The 26232-nt window shown below is 54.4% G+C and overlaps 1 protein-coding gene across 1 annotated transcript; it reads right to left on the bottom strand.

The window, feature by feature from the left end:
* Window positions 1-675: 675 nt before the first annotated feature.
* TRARG1 (trafficking regulator of GLUT4 (SLC2A4) 1) lies at window positions 676-24540 on the bottom strand. Its single transcript, XM_067565877.1, has 3 exons — window positions 24012-24540; window positions 8078-8210; window positions 676-7402 (listed from the first exon to the last, which is right to left on the bottom strand). The coding sequence occupies exons 1-3, from the start codon at window positions 24411-24413 to the stop codon at window positions 7383-7385; spliced, it is 555 nt and encodes a 184-aa protein (XP_067421978.1). The 5' UTR covers window positions 24414-24540; the 3' UTR covers window positions 676-7382.
* Between the last annotated feature and the right edge of the window lie 1692 nt (window positions 24541-26232).

Genomic DNA, 26232 nt, shown 5'->3' with positions numbered 1-26232 from the left:
ATGGCAAGTTTCTTGACACCCACTCCCAACAAGAGAGATTTGTGTTACTGAGTAAAAACTACTTAAAAACCCTCATCCTTCTTGCATGCTGTCTTCGCATGTCTTCCCCTCTCTTCACCATTCTGCTATGGGGCATAGTGCAATGAATAGCACTTCTTAATGTATCCTCCCTACACACGTGTGAAGTAAGCACATTGTCCCTAGTTTACAGGACAAACTGAAGGCCAGACTGACAGAGACTTGCCCAGGGTCACACGGCCAAGTGTCCACATAACAGAGACAGGAATTAGACCCCCGGCTTCCTGACTCCCAGTCCCCTGTTTAACCACTAACTATCCTGGCTTTTGAAGCTGCAGTCAGGGACGATTCTCTCTGCTCATGCACCCTCCGCACCACAACCGAAGTACAGCATTGTACAATTGGCTAGATCAGTCATACCTTCCACAAAAGCATTGGGGTTGCCGACTTCTACAGGCAGAATACTAGCCTGGATGGACCCTTGGTCTGCTCTGGGCAATTATCTGCCTCTACCTCTCGCTTTTCCTCCCTCCTCCCCACAGTGTCTGAAACTCTCTTTATCACTAGCTACGAGAACGAAAGTCCAGGTTTGCGGCTCTCTTTCTGAGTCGGTTCCCATTTTCTCTCTCCTCATTTAGACGGAACAAGCAAACTCACTTTTGACCATGCATGTTACATTTTATTTTTTGTTCTCATGCCAAGAAATACAAAGGAAAGTATATAAGATACATCATTGCATCCTGCAGAAAAAGAATCATCGGCAAAAAAGAGCCCCACGCTGGAATTCCTGATATATCGAGGCTATCTGTAAGGAGCAGTCTGTAAACGCGTACGTAGCATGATCCATCCAGTTTGGCTTCTGAACATGATGAACCTGTGAGAGTGACGGTTTGACAGCAACGATGGGGAATTTACCCTGGGCTTCTTTGTAAAGGATCTCGGTTTTTGTCTTCATTTCAAAAGGACTGGAAGGGGGGGGTTCCTGCTCAGAAGTGATACCAGATTGGCTTGGTGAACCATATTTTCCCTTTCTGAAGTTCCTTGTCATGATTACATATGTAGATAATCCATTTAATTATCAGCCAATTAAAAAAGGATTAAAAAAAAACCACTTGCTACAACCTTTAGAAAAGGTTTTTCTGCCTTGGCTTGAGGCCAACCATGTGAATTTTCAGGTTAAGTTGATAGTGTTTTTAACAAACCTGTTTATTTCTCAAAAACAGGCTTAAAGCAGCAATGCTGATTTCAGCCGTAATTATGGAGCCATGACTGATTCGATAACGCTGTAGGGAACAGACTTATATAGACTAAGGCAAGGATGCCAATTCTATGGCCCAGATTGAGCCTACGTGGTGTATGTATGTGAGCTGCCTCATTACTCAGATTGTGCAGAATCCAAGCTTTAATTTAAAAAAAAAAAAAAAAAAAAAAAAAGAGCAAGTTTCTAGCCCGCGTGGCTGCACAGATAAACTCCGGAAGGGTACCTTATACAGTGATATCTGCCTGCATCTGCAGACAGCATGAAACAAATGACTCCAAGGTGTGAACTCCCCTGTTCCCTATTAATCTCATTGGAGCATCAGCTGTAAAGCCCAGCGATGACACTTCATTGTCGGGCTGACCCGTTCTGTTGCTGAGCTGTGTATCGGGTGGAACAGGAAAGTGTGTGGGAGTGAAGCTCCTGGGACTCGGGAATTGCTGCAGGCCTGGAAATGCAGGGGGAAGGACAGAGCAGATGTGCAAAGCCAGGGAGGAGGGAGAAAAGCAGAGAAAGGATAGATGGGAAGAAATTAAAACTAAGAGCAGTGGCCTAAAGGAGAGAGTAGGTTTCCCCATTGAGTGACAGGGAATGAACCAATAAGGTGAATGTGAATAATACATTAAATAGAGGCAAACTTCCCAATGACATCAGGGAAGAATCTGCTGTGGGTTTGGGAGTATGAACTCCTCAGTTCAGATCCCGGCCAACGGACCATAGTTAAACATGGGGTCCATCGCTCTCCTCCCCATGAGTCTGACACGCCAAGACTAGGGGCTTGATAACCCACTCACTTGGGCTCTTCTATTTTCAACTCATCACTTCATAGGACCAGATTTCACAGGGAGTATTTTGTCCTCTGTGCTACAATCCAGGTAGCCTCTTCTGCAACATCTGTCCATGAAACTGAGCGTGAACACACAACTGTAACCAAGTTGCCTTGTGCGTGAGCTCTCAGCCCGTTTTAAGTACCGGGTCAGGAGGCCCTGCAGCACGCTGACATAAAAGCAAAAGAGCTTCTCTGCTGAATTGCACTGGACCACACTGAGAGCTATTTCCTTCCTCCCAGCATCCCTAGGACCAGCAGGGGTGTCCCTGACATGCCTCAGAATTCCTGGCTATAAGCCAGAGCCCAGGAGCAGCAGTACCACAGATCAGTATTTCCCCACACCCATGCAGATATGTCAATACTCTGACAGGAGCAGTTTACCTTCACACTTGTTAATCACACTCCCTGGGCCTTGCACACTCAGCTCCTACTTGAATTCAAGTTTATGCACATTCTCCCCTATCCAGCCTCTTCAACAATCTGCCATCTGACTACCTCCCCCCAACAACAGGCAAAACTGGATTTCTATAGCACCATTCGTCTCTGCAGCCTCTCCTCCCTTGGCTTCATGGCCCTTATAACTGTGACTGTGCCAGGCATGTGTGCTTAGGCTGGGACAGCAGCAAGTTTACAAAGAGCAGAGTCCTAAGGGAAGCACATGTGGGTGTGGAGGCAGCAAATCCACAGATTTTGTGATCATCTTCCTGCATATATGAGCTCAGTCTAGCTAGCGAGTCAGTGGTGATGTGATTGGATGATGATAATTGATCTAGTTAGAGAACTCTTAAATCACAGAAATACATCTCGGGACTCCTGAGGACATTTTGTTTGTTTATGATGTCCTCAAAATATTTAGGTCCTTCTACCTCGCCGTTACCATGCTTAGTGATGCAGATATCAAGGGAAGGAGAAAGCATATTTTGCAATGTCTTAGTTATGTCATTCAGTGTCACGACTTGGGCATGATGCTATGATGCACTGTTGTGTCATGAGTCAGGGCAGGAAAATAGTTAGAATCTCTTTTTCAAACCCGATTTCTTTCTGAAAAAATGTAAACTAATACAGCTGGGGGAAACTGATCCAAAACTGAGGTTCAGTGGGAGGATGGAAGCAGGTAAACAGAAATGCTAGCTGAGCCATGGGGACAGCAGACAGCAAAATAGATAGCAGCTTGGCATGAGAGAGAGAGGCCAAAAAGTCAGTGCAGTTCTGGTCGGCAAATGCAGAAGCATCATGTTGCAGAGCAGGAAGGAGAGAATAATAGCAGTGAGCCTGCTTCTATGACACTGCATGCAGCTCCCTGGGCCCCAGCGTCTGGCTGAGCCAAGCACATCTCATTAAGTGCAAACCTGAAACTCATCCTAAACCCAAGTCCAACCTCTGCAAGATTAAAAAAAATAGTAGGTGTGTGTATCCAGACGCCCAAAGCCTTGAAATACCACGTGGGGGCTATTCTCCTGCTTGCACTGTTAGCAGGAAGTACGGACATTTCCCAAGAGAAACTCTGTCCTGACACTTTCAGCCCTTTTCGCAGATTCACGGGCTTACCCAAATTGAAACTCTCAACCATTCTGGGCTGAACCATCATTACTCGGCAGCGATAGATAAATCCTGAAAAATTGGAAAGAATTCAAGAATGATTAAGGGGCAACTTATGAGAAAATGTATTGATCTTCACACACAGAGCATAGCGAAATGGTGACTAAGGATGGGGCATAACTGAGTAACAGTATTTGAAATCTGTAAATCCCAAGGAGGGAAAGGGAGGCACTTACGGTGGGACAAAGTGTGTATGAATGGAAATTATATTGAGCAAAGGAAGCCACTTAACCGCAGCTTGGTGCATTAGTGTATTGCACTAGCTGAATGGTACTCTTCCCTGACTCCTGTGCTTCCATGGGTTGTGGTTACATGATATGATTGTCATTGAATAGGCCAATGCACTCTGGAGACTTTTGGCTGGATCGAAGCACAAAATGAGAATGAAGGAGATGGCTTTTAAAGTGTAGAGCAGTGTAAAAGAATCTAAGCACTGTGTCTAATTAGAAAGAAGAGTAGATCACTAAAGGAATGTAAGTGTCTTCATTTTCCTTTTTTATTACATTTAACAGTGAGACAGGAAGCTGCTGTCCTGACAGTCTGATGATGCAGGGTAAGATAGAAAGCAAAACCCATTTGGATGCACGCAACAAATTATCACTGCAATTTTCTTTCTAAGACAGCTCTTGCCTTCTCATGCATTCCAATGAATTCTGCTTTCTCTGTCCTAGTCTGCCTCATCAGACTGGAACTCCTCCTGGAGAGGGTCATTAAAATGGCAGCTGCCCATGGGGGATCATTCATGGTCAAGGAAGCGGTGACGGGTATTTCTGCATTCTCTTTTGAAAGTTCAGTGTGAGTAAAATCCATACCCAGAAAATATACCTTGTTTTATGTACTTGAGGGAGGATGGTCTTATGGCGACGGGGAGACAGGATAACTAGTTTCTCTTCCTAGCTCTGCTACAGTCTCTCTCTCCTTGGGCAAGTCATTTAACTTTCCTGTACCATAATTTTGCCACCTGTACAATAAGGATAGTGTTATCTTTAACAACAGCACATGGGGTGCGAGGGTGAGTTAATTCATTTTGGTAAAGCACTTCACGCGCCTGCGATGAAAGGCATTATATAATTATAAAGTAGCATTTAAATTCTTATTGAATAACTGTTTGGTTCTAAGCGATTGTAACTCATTCCTGCAGTTTTCCTGCAGTGTCACCTGTTCCCTCCCAGAAGGCACTTTTTGTTTTGATTTCTAAGCACCCACAAAAAACAATTTGTCAGTTGCAAGTGAGTTAGGCCAGGGAGCAAAGGACAGGAAGCTGCATGAAGAGGCAGCGGTGTCATTATGAAAGGAGATAATGAACCTGAAAGGCAAATTCTGTGAAATGTAGGTCCATGCAGAGGAAAATGATTATGGGGATCTGCTAGAGAAATGAGTACCCCATGCAGTCCTCCCCTCGGCTAACAGTCTGTCCGTCCCCTGAAGTTGCCAAGCGAGGGTTTCTGGTGGGTTGCTGGACAAAGTATCTGGCTGCATGAGGCAGGTGGATACCTCCGTGTGAGTTTACACCTTGTGCAGCTGGGCATTGCTCAGCGAGAAGCTGTTCTGCATGAAATGTAAAACGGGAAATCAGAACAGACTCGAGTGCAGTTTAGCTGCTGCCCCTCCTTGCTTAAACTCAAAGTTCTCCCTACGGGCAAAACGCTCACAATCAAATAAGAGGGATGTTTGCAAAAAAGTTGGGCTGTGTTTTAGAAGCCGGTAGTTTCTAATAGAGGGTTGGAGCCAGGAGACAAAGCCTGGAGATGGGGGGAAATGTAGCCGGGGAAAGCAGGGTAGTGTAGCAAAAAGTCAAACTGTTCTGCAGCCTAAGAATTGCTTCTAGCCAGAGACGAATGTTCGTGTATCCAGGGAATTCTGTATTATTGTCACCCAGGTTCCGAGCCAGCCTAGCAAAGAAAACATATTAATGAGGAGTAAGTAAATGGGTGGCAAGGGAATTCTCTCAGCTAAGTGCCAATGGCTTTGCTTCTGATCTTTCCAAGAGGCACAAAATTGCTCTTGGGTGTGAGGGAGGAGAAGCGTGTTACTCTGCTGAAGCCTGGGAATGCCGTCATTCACGGAGCGGTCTGGGTGTGCGGCCGGGCACCGGCTTGTTCGCTGTAGATGATGGAATGGCCAAAGTGTGCCCAGCTGCAGCTCTTGGTCATATAACCCCCGCTGTGTGAGTTTGCAAACAGCACGATTCGGAGATTGAGGGTCCGTTGGCACAAAGGCATCAACAAAACCTGGATAAAATATCAAGCAGTCAAAAGTCACACAAGGTGGGCAGCAGAACATGGTACACCACCAAGCACCAAAACACAGCCCAGGTCGAATAAGAGGCAATGAAGTACAGCACGAGGCCAGGCCCTGAGCTGCTGGGAAACATCAAGCAGTGACGTACGTGTCGGGGGAGGTTGTGGGAAGGCCATGGGCAAAGCGTTTGAACCCTGAGGAGTAGAAGTCCATTATTTTTATAGAACACACTTAAAAACTAAACTTTTGTGGGCCTGAGCCCAGGTGCTTGCATGGTTACAACTAAGGTGGGGCTACAACAGGCACGTGGGGGATTGCCAAAGGCACCAAGGGGAGGGAGGGTACAATGAGAGCCAGGTGCCACACTCCCCTTGGTGCCTTTGACATTTCCCCTGGATGGGCCTGAGCCAAAGCCCATTGAAGTCAGGCTGTGTCTGCATGGACTGAGATGGGCCGTCAACTCCCACTTGGATGGACGTGGTGTAAATGCTCAGGTAACAGAATCTGCTCTCTCTTCCTGGGCACTGCTGCCCAGATTCCCCAGCCTGTTTTTCCACCTCCACCAATGTTTCCCTTTGCTCGGCTGCAGGAAGGTGGAAACGGATCGTTTCACAGAGAAGACATTTTCCTACCAGAAGAGCTCCAGCATGGGGTTGGGGTGAGGAGGAATCTCCTGCTAACTTGGCATTCCTCATGCAACAGAATCCCTGCTCTCCCAGCTCTGGGATGCTTTATAACGTGGAAGAGCTCATACAGACACGGAGCAGGACATTCCCAGAGGCATGCAAATGGTCATCAGCTTTTTTTTTTTTTTTTAAATCAAAAATACAAAATCCCCGCCTGGTCCGCCACTTTTAGCTGTGGTTTTGGCCAGAGCTGCAGAAAGGTGCATGCGATGTCCCCTGCAGTGGCATTCTCCTTTCTCCCTCGCTGAACAGATCTAATCTCCTGATGGCAGTTTGAGCTTTTTTGTAGAGATGGGGAATTCGTCGATACAAAAAACAGGATTTGTCCTCAAAATTGTCAAGAAGTTCTCTCGAAACGTCCCGTTTTCTCCTTTTTAAAAAATTTTAAATTTTGTTTTTTAAATAAACCTCATTCATGAAGTTCTCCCCTCTTCTGCTTTTTACTTTTGTCGTCATCTTCTCCCACCAACTACCATCTTTGTTACTGATCAGGAGTGCGATCCACTCATCCATTCCTTCTCTGCTTGGGATTCAAAACCCTTTCCCTGTCCTTGTCAAGCTGCTGTATTATCCAGTCGTTTTGTTTGGTATTACATCATTTTCCAACAGGCTGTGAAATAAACGCATGCACTCCCTTGGACGCTGCTCCAGAAGAGATGTTTCCTAAACTGTAACATTTTTGCTGCAAGTTTAAAAATAAAATCCTGTGAAGGAAAGAGATCCTCCTCCTCTTCTTCAGGGTATTTTCATGCTAACCCGTCTTCTGAAAAACTGTAAAATAAAGAGAGTCTTAGTGCAGCCTCTACAAATGAAACTAAACTGGGGATTGGTTTATGTCCAGAAGCGACTCCAAGCATGCAGAATCACGTTCTGAATCACTGCACTTTTGCCTCACATACACACTTCCATTCTTCTAAACCGTTGGTCTCAATCTTTCCCGGCCATGACCTCATGGTGCAGCCCCCCTAAACTTGTGGGATCCCCCCTCTCTTGCAGGTACAAAAAAAGGGAAGTGATCACAACCACTGAAACCAGGGTGCAGCCCCCAGGTGGAGAAACTAGGTTGTGAACTGTTTCAATTACAACGCACTCTGGGTACCTGGGCACTCCAGTTCCTAGCACAGCTCCCTGGGGATTCTAGGAGATTTCACAGAGCCACCGGTGCATCGTGGGGTGGCTGTGTGAATTATTTCAGCCTGTACTGTCTACACTGGCACAGAAGCGTTCAGGCTAGGCTGGTACTTAGCACTACTGCAAGCCAGTCTGATCCTGGTGGGATTTCATACACATACGTGCCACTTGCATGTGGACACTGTGTTTTCAGGTGTGCTGCTGGAGGCACGCTGGTGAATTCTCTAGTGTGGGCGCAGCCAAGGACGCGCCATGGTGCTCCGGCTCCCACTGGCCAGTGGAGAAGAAAGAAAGAAAGAAAGAAAGAAGCATTACCTGCGAAATTGAGTGAACAGTAGAGCACAATGATGAGGATTCCCAGGACAATGGAGACTATGCTGAGCAATCTGGCCATGCGCCCGAGTCTCCGAGCCCCGTCCACGTCCCCCTGCTGTACGCTGTTCCTTGACTGGCAGAAAGGAAGACACAAACAGGCGCTTGTCAGTGGTTGTGGTTCTGGCTCGGGCTGCTCTGTGTCAGTTTCCTGCCTTAACCCATGCAAAATGAGAGCTGCTGTGTTAGCAGCTGGGTCTAGACAACTGCGTTAGCATCACCTGGTCTGTGATGGAATGGGACACGTGTCCTGATTTGCAATCCAAGCTTGTCAACCGTCTTCATTAGCTTCCTAAGCTCAACGGCCCTGAAAAGTCGTAGCAACTCTCTACAGGATGGAGATGAGACCAGCGCCAGGGTGTGTGTGTAAGTGTCTAGCAAATACAGCCCACAGAGCTAACGTGACCACAGCCACTGGAGATTCTTCTTTGACTCAAATGGAAGGGTCCTCTGTTTTTAGGAGTAAAGGTCTTGACTTCAATCCCCAGTGCGGTTCTCTTAGATGTGTGCTGGGACGGGGGGCCATGCCCCTTATAGCCCACGTCTAAGGGAATCACAGTCACCACCCTCTGACAATTTACATAACTGGAAAAACACTCATTACACCTGAGTTTAACTAACACACACACACACACACACACAGCTGCTGTGAGAGGAGTAGCAGCCTGGATCCTCCATAGCTGTGCATTGGCTCTGCGGCCATGCAGCATGGGACGAAGTGGGAAGTTTTGCTGGTAGTTGTGTGGCGCCTGCGTGCACCGCTGTTTCCCCTTGCACTTTGCCTTGCTAACCAGTGGCTGCACTGAGTGAAGTCTGCTCTTGGGGCAGCGCGGGAGCCCCTAGCTATCTGGGTGGACTCAATGGGTCATTGAAGGACAGGCCGAGGTTGACTCCTAAGAAGATGATGAAAACCTCAGCGGCCAGAACACTGGTACCTAGCAGCCAGCGAGAGGAAGGAGGTTTTCTTTCCCCTCAGCGGGGGCGCTGAGCAGAGACCAGCCCGAGAACGAAGGACTGAGCGGTGACAGGAAAGGGATAACGGCTGGCTTTTGGGAGAGGCTCGGTCACTCTCACCTCGGAACGGGGAGGGGAGAGCTGGACTGGAGTCCCATAGCAGCGTGGCTGGCGCATTGTGCTAATCTGACCACTTGCCAGGTGGTGTTCCAGCTGCCAGGGCTGCCTGGCATCACTGGAAATCCTGGCGGAGGCACGCTGGTCCCTGCAGCGCGTACAAGTCGATGACCAGGAGCCTACCTCAGCTGGACCGGCTGAGCAGAGTTCACCATGTGAAGCAGGAATGCTGGAGCCCGGAGGCTCAGTCTCAGAGGTGGGCCGGCTGTGTGGCCTGCCCTGTAGGAAGAGTGGGACCCCTTGGTGGCAGTCTGCCACGCAGAAGGGGTTCTTCTGAAGGACTGTTTAAAAGCTGGGGCGTAGCACAGGTCCTGGGGCTCTGTGATGCAAGATTACAGGTTATTGATGCTGCCTGCACGTTAATGTAACGCACGGCAACGGTTGGGTTTCATCTCAGGGCAGAGTGTACTTGGGCACTTCGCTGCCCCTTGGCTGTACTCTAAATCTCTCTGTAAACGTTCCCAGCCCCCGCTGGGCATCTCGGATCTGAACGAACTCCTCCTGCAGTGACGTTTTCTCCTGTGCTGGCAGCAGGGAGGGAGGCAGATAGCATCCACTGCAGCTTTGCCACTCAGCTGCTGCTGATTTCATTCTGCCTGCCCTGGCTGCTCTGCTGATCTCTGCTGTCCCTTGCCACGTAACCAAACCTAATGGTTCCCCAGGTACAGGGGGGAGAGGGAGAGTCACTGGGAGGTGCCTGGAAACTCTTCTTTTTGGATCATTGATAAAGGGTGAACAGAGCTGGGAGGGGGCTGCCTCGTGCCCGTGTTTAGAAGTTTTGCACCATGGCTTTGTCCCGCCCCGGGATTGCCTTAGCAACATAATGGGAGCCTGACGAGCGCTGCTCGTTTGTACAACTCAGAGCAAATGGCAGCAGCTCCCGTGGTTGGGAAGGAGTGGCAGCTCTGACCCGTGGGTCTGAGGTTGGCCTGGGACCTAGTGCAGAGAGCTGGATGGGGGAGAGGGGGGTGTTGGGAGTGGGCTGGATATGACGGTGGCAGTGGAGCTGCCTCTCCTGAGTCTGGTCACCCCGACTCCTCCCCAGGAGCCAGACAACAGAGCGGCTTCTGCTCCTGATCAAGAAGGAAGTGGGGGGGAAGCCGTGGCTCCGGCTAACTTGCTTGGGGGCTCCTTTAGAAGGCGAGTAGGGGAGAGCAACGTCCCCCGGACAGCCCCAGAAGCTGCTCTGCCCACGTACAGGACGGGCCCTCATGTGTTGCCCCGCTAAGACCCCTCTGCCTGGAAAGGGCCTGGGAGAGAGCCAGGTGTTTGCTCTCCTTGGGGACACGAGGCTGAGACCCATCGACTCACATCTCCCAGCCTCCTGAACAGGGATGACTGCGCAGGACTAGCTGTCAGATGGGTCACTGCCAGTCCGGCCTGGACCTGGACCTGGACCTGGACCTGAACGGTGAAGTCTGACGCCCTGCAGCTCCCACCCTGCTCTGGCTCCCGCCTTGCACGCTGTTCTAGGCTGTTTCACCCCCGTTCGGCGTTCTGCAAAGCTGCTGACCAGAAAACTCCCCCTGTTCTGACTGCGTTCAGAGCCCTGAGTGCCCAGCAAAGGATGGGTCAGACCACGTGTAACGCTCCGTACAATTCGATGCATCATTAACCTTCACCGTAAGTGACTGATTAAACAATACCCATGTTATTTTCCTGGTGGAATCAGGAGTAATCTGGTTTCCAAGTAAAAATACCGGGGCTGAAATTGGGTCATCTCCCGGTGAGGGAGACGGGTTGCTACTGAGCCAGGAACAGAGGCTTGACATGTAGCAGCGGGTCGGGCCCATGGGGCCCCAATGTCACTATGAGCAAACTCAGCATCACCAAGGAGAGCAAGGGCGAGGCAGGAGAGCCCTGCCCGAGTCAAGGAAGATGCTAGCTTCTTGGCATAAGCCCTGTTTTCGGTGTGCATGCCCCAACTCTCCCCACACCACCCTCTGTAATACCACACGGTGCCTCTTCCCTCAGTACAAAATGTGTCTGGGAAGTACGGAAGAGAATCAGAGACAATGTCAGGTCCTGGAGTTTAAAAACGTCCCCCTTGTCGGGCGGGTTGGAGGGAAGCTGGGAGGTGTGAAATGGGTGCAGGGAGCTGGGGGAGACACGGAGGTGAAATCCTGGCCTATTGAAGTGAAGGGGAGTTCTGCCCGTGCCGCCAGGGTTTCGCAGCCTTTTACCCACGTTGAAAACAGTTAAACATTTGCAGTTTTCTAGATATGAAATATAAGCATGTAACATTTCCCCCCAGACTGACGCCGCTTCCTCTCCCCCTCCGTTCTCCCCTGCGCCAGGCTGTGGGACATATGGCAGAAGCACTGTCCCGTCGGCAGGGCCCTAGCCGAGGACTTGGGAGATCCGTGTTTGAGTCCCTGCTCTGCTACAGGCACCCTGTGTGACCTCCAGCAAGTTGCTTAAGGTGTGTCTACACTCTGGTGGCACGTAGAGAACAGCACTGCCTGCCCAGCTATACCTAGCAGTACAGACGGGGTGGCGTGACTTCGGCAAGCAGAACACAAACACGCCAGAATCCTAGCTGGCTCTCTGTGCCCAAGCACTGCCGCCTCCGCCTAGGCTGCTATTTTTACAGTGTCGTGTCTGCTGCTGGAGCCGTTCCCAACGCCTCCCCTCTGCCAGAGCCTACACACCACAGTGTGGACACAGCCTGCCTTTCCCTGCGGGGTGTAGCTACATGTACTCCGCCTGCTGCCACAAGCGTAGACAAAGCTGACATCTTTCCGTGCCTCGGTTCCCCATCTATAACCGGGGATAACAGCAGGGCCCTACAGTCACTAGGCTGTAAAGCGCTTTGAGGGCTGCTGGTAAGAGCTAGGTTTTTTATTATTATTATTATATTCCATGCAGCTTTATCTCGCTGCACACACGCCCCTTCCACGAGCATACTGAGATCTGCAGCAGGAGTGCCCTGATATAGTGGGCCTCAGAAAATCGATCAGAGCAGCAGACCCTACCCCCAGCCCGATTTACAGGTTTGCACTCATTTAAACAAAGGAGGCAGGGGGAATTCCTAGACAAAAACATAGTTAAAAAGAGCTAAGGGGGAAAGCATGAGTTTCAACAGAGTCCAGAAATCACACTTTCCTTCCAGAAATTCTGTTCCTTTAAAAAACCAGAAGCCCCTCCCATGTGAAAATGTCTAGCAATGAACCATTACGAGGAGGTCCAACATTCCCCACTGCCACATAATCCTTCCTCGCTCTCTGTCACCATAGCTAGCACATACCATTCACCCTAAACCGTGCAAAAATCAAATGAACCAATTACTAGATGATCCAAGCCTTTCCTATCCCAGGGATCCATTTCCAATATACTGTGTCACTAAACACCACTACTGTTTACTTCAACATTAGTCACTACACAAACTAAAAAAACCCAACAAACGCTGAGACAAAACCTACGTTCGTTGCTACACAATCGAGTTAATACAGTTAAGAATATAATTTGCAAGGTCTGCATAGACCTACATCATCATATAAGCATCCCATTTCCTAACCCCAACAAATCAGGCATTCCAATTTGAGTCAGACAAATATTATTCTGCTCCAGCAACCCAGAACTTGGGCATAACCTAATGAGGCCTGGAACCTTAGTCCTTTCAGAATCTTTAGTGCACAGGGAATAGACAATATCTCAAATCAACAGTGTGCATCTGACAGCCTATTTTCAGTAGAGAACAGAAGGTGGCAAAATTAAATCAGGTGGGATGATAGTGAGTGGTGGATTATATGGCAGTAGCGGGACTGACTGAATCCCTTTACTGTTCACCGACAGATTTTTAACATTTGGGTTTTTTAAAGGCACAGATTTTTGTTAAAAAAAAAAAAAAAAGTAATTTTTGTCAGACTCCAGTGAAACGCACTTTATATTCCCTAACAAAGCAAACAACACACAAAAGGGGTAAAGGCTGAATTTTTTATGTTCATCACTACAGTGCTTCGAGAGGTATTGCTCATGTCCATTCCATGATAGGTGTGTGCACCGTTCCCGGAACTTTTTTCCCCTTAGCAGATCCCGTAGGGCCGGTTCTGGTGCCCCCTGGAGCCCCACGCACATGTCGTGGTATATGAGGCGCTGCCGGCCCTACGCCACCTCAGTGCCTTCTTTCTGCTCGTGGCAGTTGCTGGAATTAGCCTTGCTCTCTGCAAGTTCTATTCCCCTTCTTTGAACTCTTTGTTATTTGAAGTACTTTAGTTAGTTCTAGTAGTTGTTAACTAGTGTTAAGTGTCCTTAGATAGGGAGTCCCTGTGGGACTTAGGGTGGCCGGGCCCCGCCTAGGTTTAAGCCATGTGCCTCCTGCGGGAAGGCTTTCCCGCTCAGCAACTCCCACGATCAGTGCCTTAAGTGCCTGGGAGAAGAGCACAGGAAGGATAAATGTAAGATCTGCAGGGCTTTTAAACCGCGGACCCAGAAGGACCAAGAGATCCAGTTAAAAGCCCTGCTCATGGAGGCAGCGTGCCACCCAGGGTCCAAGTCGTCCCGCTCCACAGCACCGAGCGTCACCTCAATGCAGAGTGCACTGCCGGCACCGGCCTCAACTCGGCACCGAGCAACGTCCCCAATGCCGAAGAAGAAGAGAGAGCACGCGGAGCACGGACACTCCCCTGCACAGTTGGTACGGGCAGGGCCGAGTGCAGAGATGCACCAGCCACAGCCCGTCAAGTCTTCTCCGGTGCCTGCATCTCCGAGCAGGGAGCCTCCCCCGACTCCTGGGAGAGGGAGAGTGGCCTGCTGATGCCATAGACACCGGAGGCTTTTCAAGCGGCAAGAGCCTTGTTGGCCTTGCCTACGCCACCTCCGCCCCCACCTCCGCCGAGGGAGAAGGGGCCGGTGTCCCGGGGCAAGCCCACATTGGGTCCCCTTGAATGGCGGTGGAGATCTCCGATACAGGGAGGAAGATCTCCTGCCGGACGGCCACCAGGGGTAGAACAGAGACGCTCCCCAGCAGTCGCTCCAGGTCGGCAGCGTCGAGCCGGCCTGCTTCGACTCAGGATGCGGAGTCTCCCTCTCGGCGCCAACATCAGTCCCCGGCACCGGAGGCAGCGCAGGCCAGGAGGTGGCACCGTTCGAGGTCCGCCAAGCGACGCTCAGACAGCTCCGGCTCCACATCCACAGCACCAAGTTCGCCCACACCAAAGCAGTGCAGAACCCGGTCACTGTCGGAAGATTCGGCGCCAAAGGACTACCCTGCACCGAGGCAGAGTGGAACCCGGTTGCCACGCGAAGACCCCGCATCACGCAGTCCCCGATGTGGAACCCAGTCGCTGGAGTCAGGCTCGGCACTGCGGAGTTCGGAGTGGCACCGGTCTCGGTCACGCAAGGGTAAGCAGCACCGTAAGTCCTCGGTGCCAAGAAAGTGCTCCAGTACCTCGAGCTCCTTGGAGTGCGCCTATACTCGCCGGCACCGTTCGCGGTGATGGAGGTGGTCCTCGTCGTCCTCTAGCTTGGAGGCGTCGAGAGAACAGTCCCTGGCACTGGGCGGTGCCCTGGACCAAGGCTATGCACAGCCCCGCAGGTCTAGTGGCTTGGGGTCCCATGGGGGGCCACAAGGCGCCACAGCCGGCGGCACAGTCAGCCTCAGCTTGGCCCCAGGGTCAATGGCCACAGCAGTGGCCTTACTGGGCCCCATGGGGCATCCAGATGGGACAGGGGCCACAATCCATCCTGTCAGCGGGGCTTCGGTCCAGCTCAGGAGAAGGCCCATAGACACCGCTCCTCGGACGAGGAGTTGGACCGCTCTATGGGTGCATCCCTTCGTCAGGAGGGGGAACACCCGCAGGACGCGCCTCGGCAGTCCTCTTCCTCCTCACCGGACGAAGCAGTCTCCTGGGACCATATGGCGCCACTGGAGGATTTCAGGGCGCACCAGGAGCTGCTCAAGAGGGTGGCCTCCAACTTGGAGCTGGAGGTGAAGGAGTTAGAGGAGGCCAATGATACCCTCTTCAATGTGCTGGCGACGGCCTCCCCAGCGAGAGTGGCCTTCCCAGTCCATGACGGTGCTCAGAATTGTAAAGGCCCTGTGGCAAACCCCGTCCTTGGTCGCCCCTACGTCAAAGGTGGCTGAGAAAAAGAATTATGTCCCGGCCGAAGGGTTCGAGTATCTGTTCACTCACCCAGCCCCAGGAACCCTGGTGGTAGACGCAGCCAACCAGAGGGACAGGCAGGGTCATCCAGGGACCACTCCCAGGGACAAAGACAGCAAGAAGCTGGATTTGTTTGGGAGAAAAATGTATTCAACAGCAGCCCTGCAGTTCAGGATTGCCGACCATCAGGCCCTCCGGGGTAGATACAATTTTAATTTGTGGGACTCCCTCAGGCAGTTCGCTGAGGCCCTGCCCCAGGACCAGGCCTCAGACTTCACCACCATCCTGGATGAGGGAATCACAGTGGCTAGGGCAGCGCTCCAAATAGCCAGTGATGCTGCTGACTCGGCAAGCAGGGCCATAGCCTCCGCCATTGCCCTGAGAAGGTGCTCGTGGCTGCAATCCTCGGGCCTGTCTGAGCAATCGGTGCAGCAATCGATGCAGGACCTCCCCTTTGATGGGTCAGCCCTCTTCTCCGATCAGACCAATGCAAAGCTGCATGGTCTGAAGGGCTCCAGAACCACGCTTCACTCCCTGGGCCTGTACATGCCCCAGGCTTCCAAGTGGCAGTCATGGCCCCAGGCGCAGCAGTAGCCAAGGCCCCCATCTAGGCCATTTCAACCCTACAGAAATAGGGACAGGAATAGGGGGTTCAAAAGGAGGAATCAACCCCCCAGCTCATCCTCAGTCCCCCAACAGGGATCCCCCAGGGGGTCGGACAACAGTTAAATGGTTTAGCCCTGCCCCTTGGCCTACCCGCTGGTGGCGGACTCCCCGGGCAATGATGAAATTTGTTCCATTCAAGGAACTGGTCCAGTCGGTCACCCTAAATTCTGACGCTTCCACTGTAGGATGGGGAGCCCGCGTCAGCGCCGACCCAGGCAATCAGGGGCTCTGGTCAGGGCAGGAGAAGCTCCTGCACAGCAACGTGAAGGAGCTGAGGGCCATTCGCCTAGCGTATGAGGTGTCCCTCCGATTCCCAACAGCCAGAGTGGGGCAGGTGCTGACGGAGAACACCACAGCCATGGTTTGCATAGACGGGTGGGGGGGAGAGCGCCCCTCGGCCCTCTGCAAGGACTCCCGGGAGTGGGGAATGACGAGGCAGGCAGCCTCAGCAAGTCATTCCTACCCCGCCATGACTGGCCGTTGCACCCGGACATGGTGGCGATGTTCTTCCAGAAGGGAGACCACTTCTCTCCCGCCCCATGTTGGTCAGGTTCCTCACGGTGGTGGAGAGGCTCTACCCGCAGATCTGTGACCTGGGTCCTCTCGAGATGCACGGGGCCCCCCTTCGAACCCATGGCTTCAAGCCCCCTGCTCATCCTTTCATGGAAGGTAGCCTTCCTGGTGGCCATTACCTCAGCCAGGAGGGTCTCCGAGATTAGGGCCTTGACCTCGGAGCCCCTTATGCAGTATTCTATAAGGATAAGGTGCAGTTCAGGCCGTAGCCGGCCTTCCTGCCCAAGGTGGTTTCCCAATTTCATTGTAACCAAAATACATTTCTCCCCATGTTTTTCCCAGACCTCACGGTTCAGGGAGGAGAGGAGATGGCATCCCCTCATGGGTTACATCATGCATCAAGTTCTGCGACCAGCAGGCGAGGGTGTCCCTTCTGAGAACCATCACAGCGCACTCAACCAGAGCTCAAGCGCCATCGCCCAGCAGGTGAGAGAGGACGCAGGATTCGACAGAGCAGTGCTGAGGGCAGCTCACCGCTAACTCCGGCCCACCTCCGAGGTATTGCTTGTTAGTCACCTATAGTGGAATGGACATGAGCAATCACTCGAAGAAGAAAACACGGTTACTTACCAGTAACTGATGTTCTTCGAGATGTGTTGCTCATGTCCATTCCACAACCCACCCCCCGTCCCCGCCGCCGGAGTTGGCAGAAAGAAGGGACTGAGGGGGCGTAGGGCCGGCAGCGCCTCATATACCGTGTGCGGCTTCAGGGGGCGCCAGGGGGCACCAGAGCTGACCCTACAGGATCTGCTAAGGGGAAAAACGTTCCGGGAACCGTGCATGGAGGTGTGCACACACCTATAATGGAATGGACATGAACAACCCACCTCGGAGAACAGCAGTTACTGGTAAGTAACCTAGTTTTTCTGGATACTTTTTCTCTAAGCTCCTTTTGAACAGTTATGAAAAATACATAAGCGTTCATATGGAATGTTCTGTAAGCATTTATCACGGTCCATGTATTATTCATTGGGATGGAAGGGTTTGATTATAACTGGTAAACGTCAGTAATTGTGGATTTCACTTTCTACATAAAAACATGAACAATCTGTGTCTGTTAGTCAACGTTTGCAGAGAGGGAAAGTTTCTTAAAATGGAAGACTCTCTTGAGGGCTAATCAGAGTGTGTGTTAGTAGTGTGGCAAGGAAGTTAGTACTGAAAACTAAGCATTAAGAAATTATGGATGATTATGTCTGAATCCGCTATGCATCTTGACTTTATTCTGACTAAATGATTAGCGTGTGAGGGGTTTTGAAACGTGCCAGTGGAAACATTTGAGGAGATAAAATCAGCAACATATACTTAGGGAAATGTCAATATAACCATTTCAAACATGGAACCTTTCCAAGATTTTCTATAATGATAATACTTATCACAGTTACAAAGAGCCGTGCATTCATTGCCGTCGGCCTCACTACATACCCTCTGTAGTGCCGGTTGGCTAGTGCATTCTTCACTTCTCCGACACCGCAGTGTGAGTGGTGCTGTGCACGGGTAAACAGCCCCTGCGTACCACCCTGCCGAGAGGTGGCTGCTCGTCAGCGGGGAGGGGTGCTGCATGTGTGTTGTACGCGAAAAGATCTGGGGACTGTCACGTGAGCAGCGCTCCAGAAATAGAATAGTGCGTTAGAGGGGAAAAGCGCAGCCCAGCCCCTGACCGTCCCTGGGTGGTTTGCCAGTGAGCACTGCATAACATCGGGGGCACCATGTCGGCTTTCCTTTTCCTCCGAGGTGGCCAGACACAAGCTGTTTGGTTGTATCCTGTTGCTGGGCGAGGCAATGAGAGCTGAGAGCACTTGCTGTCTCCAACGCAGCCGTAGCCTCTCCCAGGATTGGGCCCTAAAGGCCTTCCCCTCTCTTGGAGAAACTTGTGGCTTGTTTGCACCGTCAGAGCAGCAGGAGAGGGGGTAAGAGAGAGACAGAGAGAGAGACCTGGGTGTTCCCTGGGGCATCTTTCTGTGTGTCTGGCAGACAAAGTGCTTTCAGTTGTAGCCTGGGCCAGATGCACATGGGCTCTTTTGTTTTGGATGGCTGGGCTGTCGCAAAGATTCGCTCCTTTCCTCTCCCTCTCTGTCTCTTGGACCATGCTCATTCATGCACGTTCCCAGCAGAAGGGGGGCCATCTCCTGCACTGGCATTGGTAGCGAGGCTGGTCCCAGCGGGCTCCTTCTCCATTTGTGCGTCAGATCTGCTGTCTGAAATGGGTGGGCTGAAAGGAACTGAAACCTATTAACACAAGCCAGGTCAGGCATCACCAAAGCCAGTCCTCAGCTTTGGCAAAGAGGGAGATTGAAAAGATGCCAGGTGTGTATGCAGCCAGCCCCAAAATGCCTCATTTCCGGGAGAGCAGACTGGGTGAGGAGGGGTGAGATGGACAGATGATTTTTCTGCTGACCACAGGACCTGCTGGGACCTGAGTTCAGCATTTGAAAGGTGATTTATGAGACTTTAACTCCAAAGACATTCAGATGCTTTCTTCTCCATCCACTGCTCAGTGCGCAGAAGAGGCTTCATGTGCAGAAAGCATTGACTTGGAGGAAAATATAAACGTACAGCTCCCCAGCACCTGGAGAAAAGTCAGCAGGCTGTAAAAATGCAATCTGGAGCGTGCCCCCGAGGGGAGCTGCTTCCCAGGGCCAGAAGCCTCTGGAGACCCTGGTTCCTGCCAGATCTGTAGTCCAGCTGGGCAGGTGCTCAGCCGAGGCTTAAGCATTTGATCACCCCAATCTCTGCGTGTTCACACCCCGCTGGCCACCAGGAAGCAAAGTCACCCCTCGCGAGAGCAGGTGACGCTTCTATTGAAGCCCCTGGGAACTGCCTGCTTGTACAAGGGCTAGATTTGGCTTCACGCCTCCATGCTGAGCAGTCTTCTCCTCCCTCAGGAACGAACCAGAGCTGGGCACCTCGCTGCATGATGCCAGGTGTGACGCCATCCACCTCTGGCTGCCGCTGTGCTCCTCAGTAGACTGTGCGTTCGACGCTGTTCCTGCATCCCTCACGCTTACCAAGGTACATACGCAGCACTGCACGTGTCTAGGGATGGGTAACTTCCTGACTTTGCTCTTTGGTTCCTGCCCCCCTCCAGTGGGCTGGGGGGAGGGTGTTTGAAATCAAGTAGCCCCATCACTGGAGCAGAAGGACGAGTGTAGGAACTACTTTGCCCAGGGCTAAGCTGACGGGAAGATAGCTGAGAGTTATGCAGTTCGTTACCTGCATGTGTGGCGAGGACCCACTACCCCGGGTCCCGTGTCACTGCAATAGGGAGCCAAATCAGCTGAGTGCAGCTTAGCCCACAGCTTGGCTACACCGGCTCGCTACTGCGCAACTGATGCCAGCTGGCTCCCGCCAAGACCCCGATTGCTCTTCCAAATGGAGGCCTGTCTCTGCATAGGGGCTGTCTATAGCGTCTGACACCACGTCCCTCTCCGAGTCTTTATTGGCTTCTAGAGAACTGCTGACGGCCCATTCCCCTCCGCGCGTTTCTGTGCAGTAAGCAGCATCCTGGAGCTCTGAGCCTGCTACCTTCCCTCGGCTGATTTTTCAAAAAGGGGAGATTTGCCTGGACTGCACAATTAAGACTATAACAGGGGCCCGAGGGGCTTGTAAAGCAGCCTGGTTCCTTCCTCCAGACTAATTGGGGGGTGCTAATTGGAAGGCTTTGCAGTCTGAGGGGTGAGCGTTGAGCCAGCTGTGTGCAAGGAGGGACGGGAGAATTGTTCGCTGTGTGCTGCCCTGGTCTGCCACTGGCTAGTTCTGCCCTGGGGTGTGGGAATAGGGAGAGGGGGAAATTGTGTCAGTCTCAGTGAAGAGCTCCAGAGGCAATAAACTCCTTTAAAATGTCTGAGCACAGGAACTGGCCCAGGAATCTGTAGGAAGGGACTGCAGAAGTCTCGCTTTCTGTTTTGGGGGATCAGTTTGGCTGCTCGTGGATCAGAAGGAACTAAGATCTTTGCATTCGTATGATTTTTTTTTGTTTCCCAGTAAAATCCCTAAACCAGTCCCAGATAAACCGAGTTTGGGGAAAACCAGCCAGAGTTCTAGAGCCCCTTAACAAAGGTATTTGGGCATAAGCTGTCATGGGCAGACCCCGCTTCGCTGGCTGCACCGAGTTTGTGGCGGTAATCGGGACTAGTGCTTTGTGCAAGAGATTCGTCGTCAGAGCTCTGGGGGTCTAGTCCCAACTCTGCCACGAAATTGCGGTGCGTCGCTTTCTCTCTATCAGCTTCCCCATCTGGAAAGGGGGAGAATACTTCAGGGGGCTTGTGTGTGAGGGCTAATGACTCAGAAGTTCTGCAGGTGCTCAGTAGAAAGGGGAGAATGATACTGACTCACCTCCCTGGGCCGCACGGTGCTTCGATAGTTAATATTTGCAAAGAGCCTGTTAGAGCTTGCGATGAAAGGTGCAATGGGAGAGCAAAGAATGCATTCATAAAACAAACTGTGCTCGGCCTGCGCTGGTCCACAGGCCAGTCTGTGCTACTCTGCAGCAGTTCTGCGAGGGGAGCCACGTGGGAACAGCAACCGGGGGTTTGAGAAAATGGGCCACATTTACGCTGTAGTTATTTGAACAAAAGGCTCCTGCTTAATCTCTCAGCGATTGAACAGAAAGGGCTGGGGGCTCCGGCTCCGCTCGGTAACTCCTAGGTGCAGCCATGCAGCGACTGACTGCCTGAAACCCTGGGTCGGGGGGAGGAGCGAGCAGGTGTGAGAATGGGTATCGTCACGCAGTGTGTCTGCTAGTCCGGTAACAAGCGGGCACCCCGCTGTGCTTGGTGCTGTGCAGGCACAGGAAGGCACATCGCCCCTGCCCTGAGAAGCTGACAGCCTCGCTGAGGGGGTCAGAAGCAGGACAGTAAAAAGCTGGGGGCATCGTCTGCCCTCACTTCCCGGGGAGGTGCCTATTCTGCCCTCCCTTCTCGGTGTCGGCGGCGGCTGGAACTGGTTGGTGGAGGGGGGTCGGGCATCTTCCTTAAGCCGCTGTTTCCCAGCAAGTCTTTGGTTGTGGATGTCCTGCTTTCCCTGGAGCATTGTCACGGGGAGCCTGGCCCCCGAGGCTGCGGGCAGGAAGGGCTGGTGGCGTTTCGGTGATCTGCTCTGCAGGCGCAGGCTGCGAGCGCAGCGCCTTGACCTGACATGGCTCAGGGGTGGGAAGACAGCACCAATCCATCGGCACACCCTGCTCTCAGCCTGCCTGAGCCACACCGCGGGCCCAGAGCAAACAGCCGCAGGAGCCCCGGAGCTGAGCACAGCAGCAGGCCTAGGCAGTTTTTGTCCTGACTCTGCACAGGGAGGGAATGCCTGAGCCGCCTTCCAGTGCTAGTGAATGCTTTCCAGCCACGAGAGTACGTGACCAATCTCCCCGGCACTGCCCCGTGCCCACCTGCAATGGAAACACCTGGGTATGCCTCCGCCATCTTTCAGGCTCACCTAGGGTGCGGGGTGAGCGGGCCCTGCTCACAGGGGCTCACCAAGCCCGTACGTCGTCGTATCAGCCTCGCGGGGTTTTTTAGGAAGGGGGACTCGAGCTCTTCCGCTTGCAGAGAGAACTGTCCTGCAAGATGCAGCAATGTCTGCCTGGGTCTGCAGGTGTGGACTCCCTCTCTTCACGTCACGGCAGGCTTTACGTTCGTCTGCATGCTCGCCTGGCTCGCTGGCTTGAGGCTGATCACAGCCTGCAGGAAAGGAGCGGCCATCGTACGGTGCCCGATGCCACCGCCCCAGGTCCAGGGGTGCCTCACGCCATGAGCTGGCCCATTGATTTCAGTGGACTAGTCCTGGAGTCCCGTGCTCAGAGCGAAGGGAGCGTAACACCGCTGTGCTAAGCTGGGAGCCTTCCCGCAGGCAGAAAGGGCGGCACAAGAGTGAGGTCTTAAAGGACCACTGGCTCAGGACGGAGAAGAACCGGTTGCGCCTACATTTACCCCTCATTAACTCCACTTCCAGGCATCCAAGTCGGGTCTATTTAGCCTGTAAGCTCTCTGGGCCAGTGACTGTCTCACCAGGTGTTTGTACAGCACCTAGCACGAGGAGGCCTAGCTCTCCTCTAGCCTCAGTATGCCAGGGGTGATAAATGGAACCCAGGTTCCTACTTCTACATGACGTGATGCGGGGTGTGGCTATAGAAGCCCAGGGGACGCTGCAGAATCACTGGCAGTAGCTACCTCGGCTAAAGCGTGAGTCCTCTCTCCCTCAGTCTGATGGAAACTGGAAGGGCCTCTGCTGGCTGGGCCGGTTCTGAGCTGCTTTGCTCTTGGTTTGAGTTCTCTTTGTGTTAACAACACTGGACCGGAGCAAAGGGCCTTAAAATAAACCCCGAGGCCCAGCTCAATGACCTGCCCTGGCTGGCCTGCGTGCGCCTGGCGTAGGTGGCCTGCAGGTGCTTGGGTGACAGACCAACAGTGAGTGCAGGGCCTTGGCAGAATCCTGGTCCCAGCTCCAGCTCCCGCCCTAGGCTCCACTCCAAACGAGTGTGTAAATGTCCTGTGGGTGACTCCCCGCCTGTCAGCCCCCTTCACCCCATGCTGCCTGGGGTAAGGCGGCAGGGCAGCCCCGGCCTGGCCCCTTTCAGCAGGGCCCTGCCTCACCTCCTCCCAACAGCGACCACGGGGTCACCCGCCTCTTCCTGGCATCCCCCGGGCTCCACCACTCTTCTCAGACCTGAGTGACCCACCAAATCGGGCTTCAGGGGGGTTCCCTTCCTGCCCCGGGCTTGCTCTGCCTCAAAGCCCCGGCCCCGTCTCTGTCTCCTCCCACCACTGCTCCCCGCAAACCCTGGGAACCGGGGGGGAGCCGGTGCCCTGGGCCGGTGCGGGTCTGAATTCTCCTGGCAGCCCGGGTGCTCGAGGCCGGACTCCAGGAGGGTTTAACCCTGAGGAGGCGTGTGTGGCCCTGACTCCCTCGGTGCCCCCAAGGCTGGGGATGGCCCTTCCCGGAATAGGCCCCCCTGCTCTGCCCCGCTGCGCTCCGCGGGCTGCCGGGCCGGCTCCCTGCAGGACACGGAGCTGCCCCGGCTCAGCCAGCCCCGGTCCCCCGGGCCTCCCCGCGGGGTTCCTGGGCTCTGCCCCCCGGCTCGGAACCAGCGCGGGGGGCTCTTCTCCGGAGCCCGGATCCACCAGCCCTAGGGGAGCCTCCCGCCCGGCCGGGCAGCCGAGCCAGCCCTGCCCAGCGCCGCAGCCCCCGGCCGGGCAGGGCAGGGCTCGGCGCTGCCCAGAGTCCCGGCTGCGCCCCGGGGCCGCCCGCGCTGCTGCGCGCACCCAGCCCCGCGGGAAGGGAAACGCGCGGCTCAGACTTCGGAAGCGGGACCCGGCCAGGCTGCGGGGGCTGGGACCCCCGGAGAGCGCTGGGGGGGGCTGGGACCCCCGGAGGGCGCTGGGGGGGGGGACGCTGGGGGCTTTGCCACTCACCATGATGGAAAAGACCAGGGCCACGATGTTGATGGGCCAGACCGGGCAGAAGCAGGAGAAGATGGCCAACACCAGGTAGTCCAGCGGCCGGCCCGGCTCCTGGCCGCTGGCGCTGGCGGTGGATGCCCGCCCCAGGCTGACCCGGGAGGGCGAGCGCGGCGCCGCGTCCAGCTGGCCGGCGGACACCGACTTGCAGGGCCGGCTCTGCCCGTTCTGCGCCGCCTCCGGGGGCTTCTCGCCGGCCGGCGCCCCGGAGAAGGACTTGGAGCCCGTCAGCCCCGGCTCCTCCCTGCCGCCGCCGCCGGAGAGGAGCAGCTGGTCGGTCTCCCGGCTCTCGGCGGGCAGGGCCGGGCCCGAGCCGCCCAGCCGCTGCTGGAAGTGCGCCTCGGGGGGGATGGCCATGGCTGGCCGCTCGCTCCTGGCCCGGCGGGCGGGCTAGATGGCCATGGCCGGGCAGGGGCGAGGGGCCCCGCGGGGCGCTCCGGGCTGGGCTGGGCTGGCAGCGGGGCTTTCCCGGCGAGCAGGAGCCGGAGCCGGAGCCGGAGCCCGGGCGGGGCGCGCCGAGTCCTCAGCCGGGCGGCGGGCGGGCTGCGCAAAGCCGGAGCGGGGGCCGGCTGGGTGGGTCTCCCCTTCCTCCGCCCCCGGCAGGGCTGGCCGTCCCGCGGGGCAGCCCGCAGCGCTCCTTCCCGCCCCGGGCACGCTGCACGGCGAGCCGCAGCCGCAGCGCGATCCCCTCCCGGCCGCGGCGTGGTGCCCCCGGCCCCGCACTGCTCCGAAGGCGGCGCCCGCGGGGAGGGGCCGGCCCGGCCCTCGCCCCTGCCCACCTCTGGCGCCGGGCCCCAGCTGGAAATCTGCCCGAGCCGGAGAGCCCAGCGCGGCCCCCGCAGCCCACGTGCCCCCGGTGCTCTGCCCAGCCCAGAGCCGGCAGGACGCGGGGCGCCACCCGCTGCTAAGAGCCGCCGAGGTTTGCCGGCCCTTGGGGTGGCGTGACTGGATCCTGGTGCTGGACTTGCCGCGAACACCTTCCTCGGGGCGGGGCGGGGCTGGTGGAGCTGCGTTTGGGCCAGGATCTTAGAGAGGAGCTGGGGGAGGCCCGCTTCTGCTGGGGAGTGAGCGCCCCTCCTAGCTACCCCGGCTCCGAGGGAAGCGCTCTGGGCGTGCTCCAACGCTGGTCTCTGCCCAGCAGCAGCGGGGCCAGTAAAGGCCATTGCCTCCCTCCCCGAGGCTGCCGTGTCTGGCTGGGGGTTAAAGTGCCGGGGGTGCATTTGGCAAGTTGCATCCCTTTGAGCAGCGGTGCTGAGAGCCACTGACCCGAACTGCGATCCCTGTCTGTGACGGAAACCAGCTCGGGCCGGGGGGCACCCCGACTGCCAGCACCCGTGCCCTTGAATGGTGCTGAGGCCCATGGGAATCTCCTTTATGCACCCAGGAGCGTGGGGAAGGCGCACCTTAGAGGAGGGTGAGGACCACACCAGCTGGAAGGTTACACCCACTAACATTTCCAGAGGCCGGCTGAGGGCAGAGTTTGACCCCGGGCCCCTCCTGAGTCACACAGGCTGGCCAGGAGCTCTCTTTCCACAGGGGTCGCTCGGGCATCGAGCCGGCTTCCTCTCCTAGCGGTGGCACCAGCAAACTGTAGCTGTGCCAGCTGGTGTCAAGTATTAAACCACCCAGCACCCCTCACCCTGGGGCTTTGACTGCTGCGATGGATTTACGCTGAGATCCCCGCGTCGGGAGGCTGTGGTGTCCTGGGTAGTCTAAGGGATTGTTTTCCTGTTAGCTGAGCAGCTTTGAACATGAAAACAAAAGCTGCGAGAGCCAGCCTAAATCCCACGGCATTTGTGTTTATTAAACGCCTCCTTGTGCAAAGGCTTCGGGGCAGATGCTGCAGGCTGCTGGGGCGCACGTTCAGGACCCTTCACACCACAATGGGCTTTAAAAGCTTCGGATGGTGGCCAGGCAGCGTCACGCTGCAGGGTGGGCAGCTGGCAGCTGGCACAGAGGCACCGGGAAGCTGTTAGTGCAGTACCGTGCATCCTTGTCATGGGCTAGTGCTTACTTGGAAAAGGACTCCACAATGCTGGACAAAATGGTACGTTTTTTGACTAGCAATTGGTGGATGTTAAGGTGAGAAGGGACCATCTGATCATCTAGCCCAGTGCCTCCCAACCTGTGGCCCGGGAGCCAAAAGTGGCCCACGGGGGCATTCAGAGTGGCCCAT

This window comes from Emydura macquarii, unplaced genomic scaffold (assembly GCF_026122565.2).
Source record: "Emydura macquarii macquarii isolate MOO-44397 ecotype Brisbane River unplaced genomic scaffold, CSIRO-AGI_Emac_v2 contig_2699, whole genome shotgun sequence".
NCBI classification, from domain to species: Eukaryota; Metazoa; Chordata; order Testudines; family Chelidae; genus Emydura; species Emydura macquarii.
This window is presented reverse-complemented; position numbering and strand designations above follow the sequence as displayed.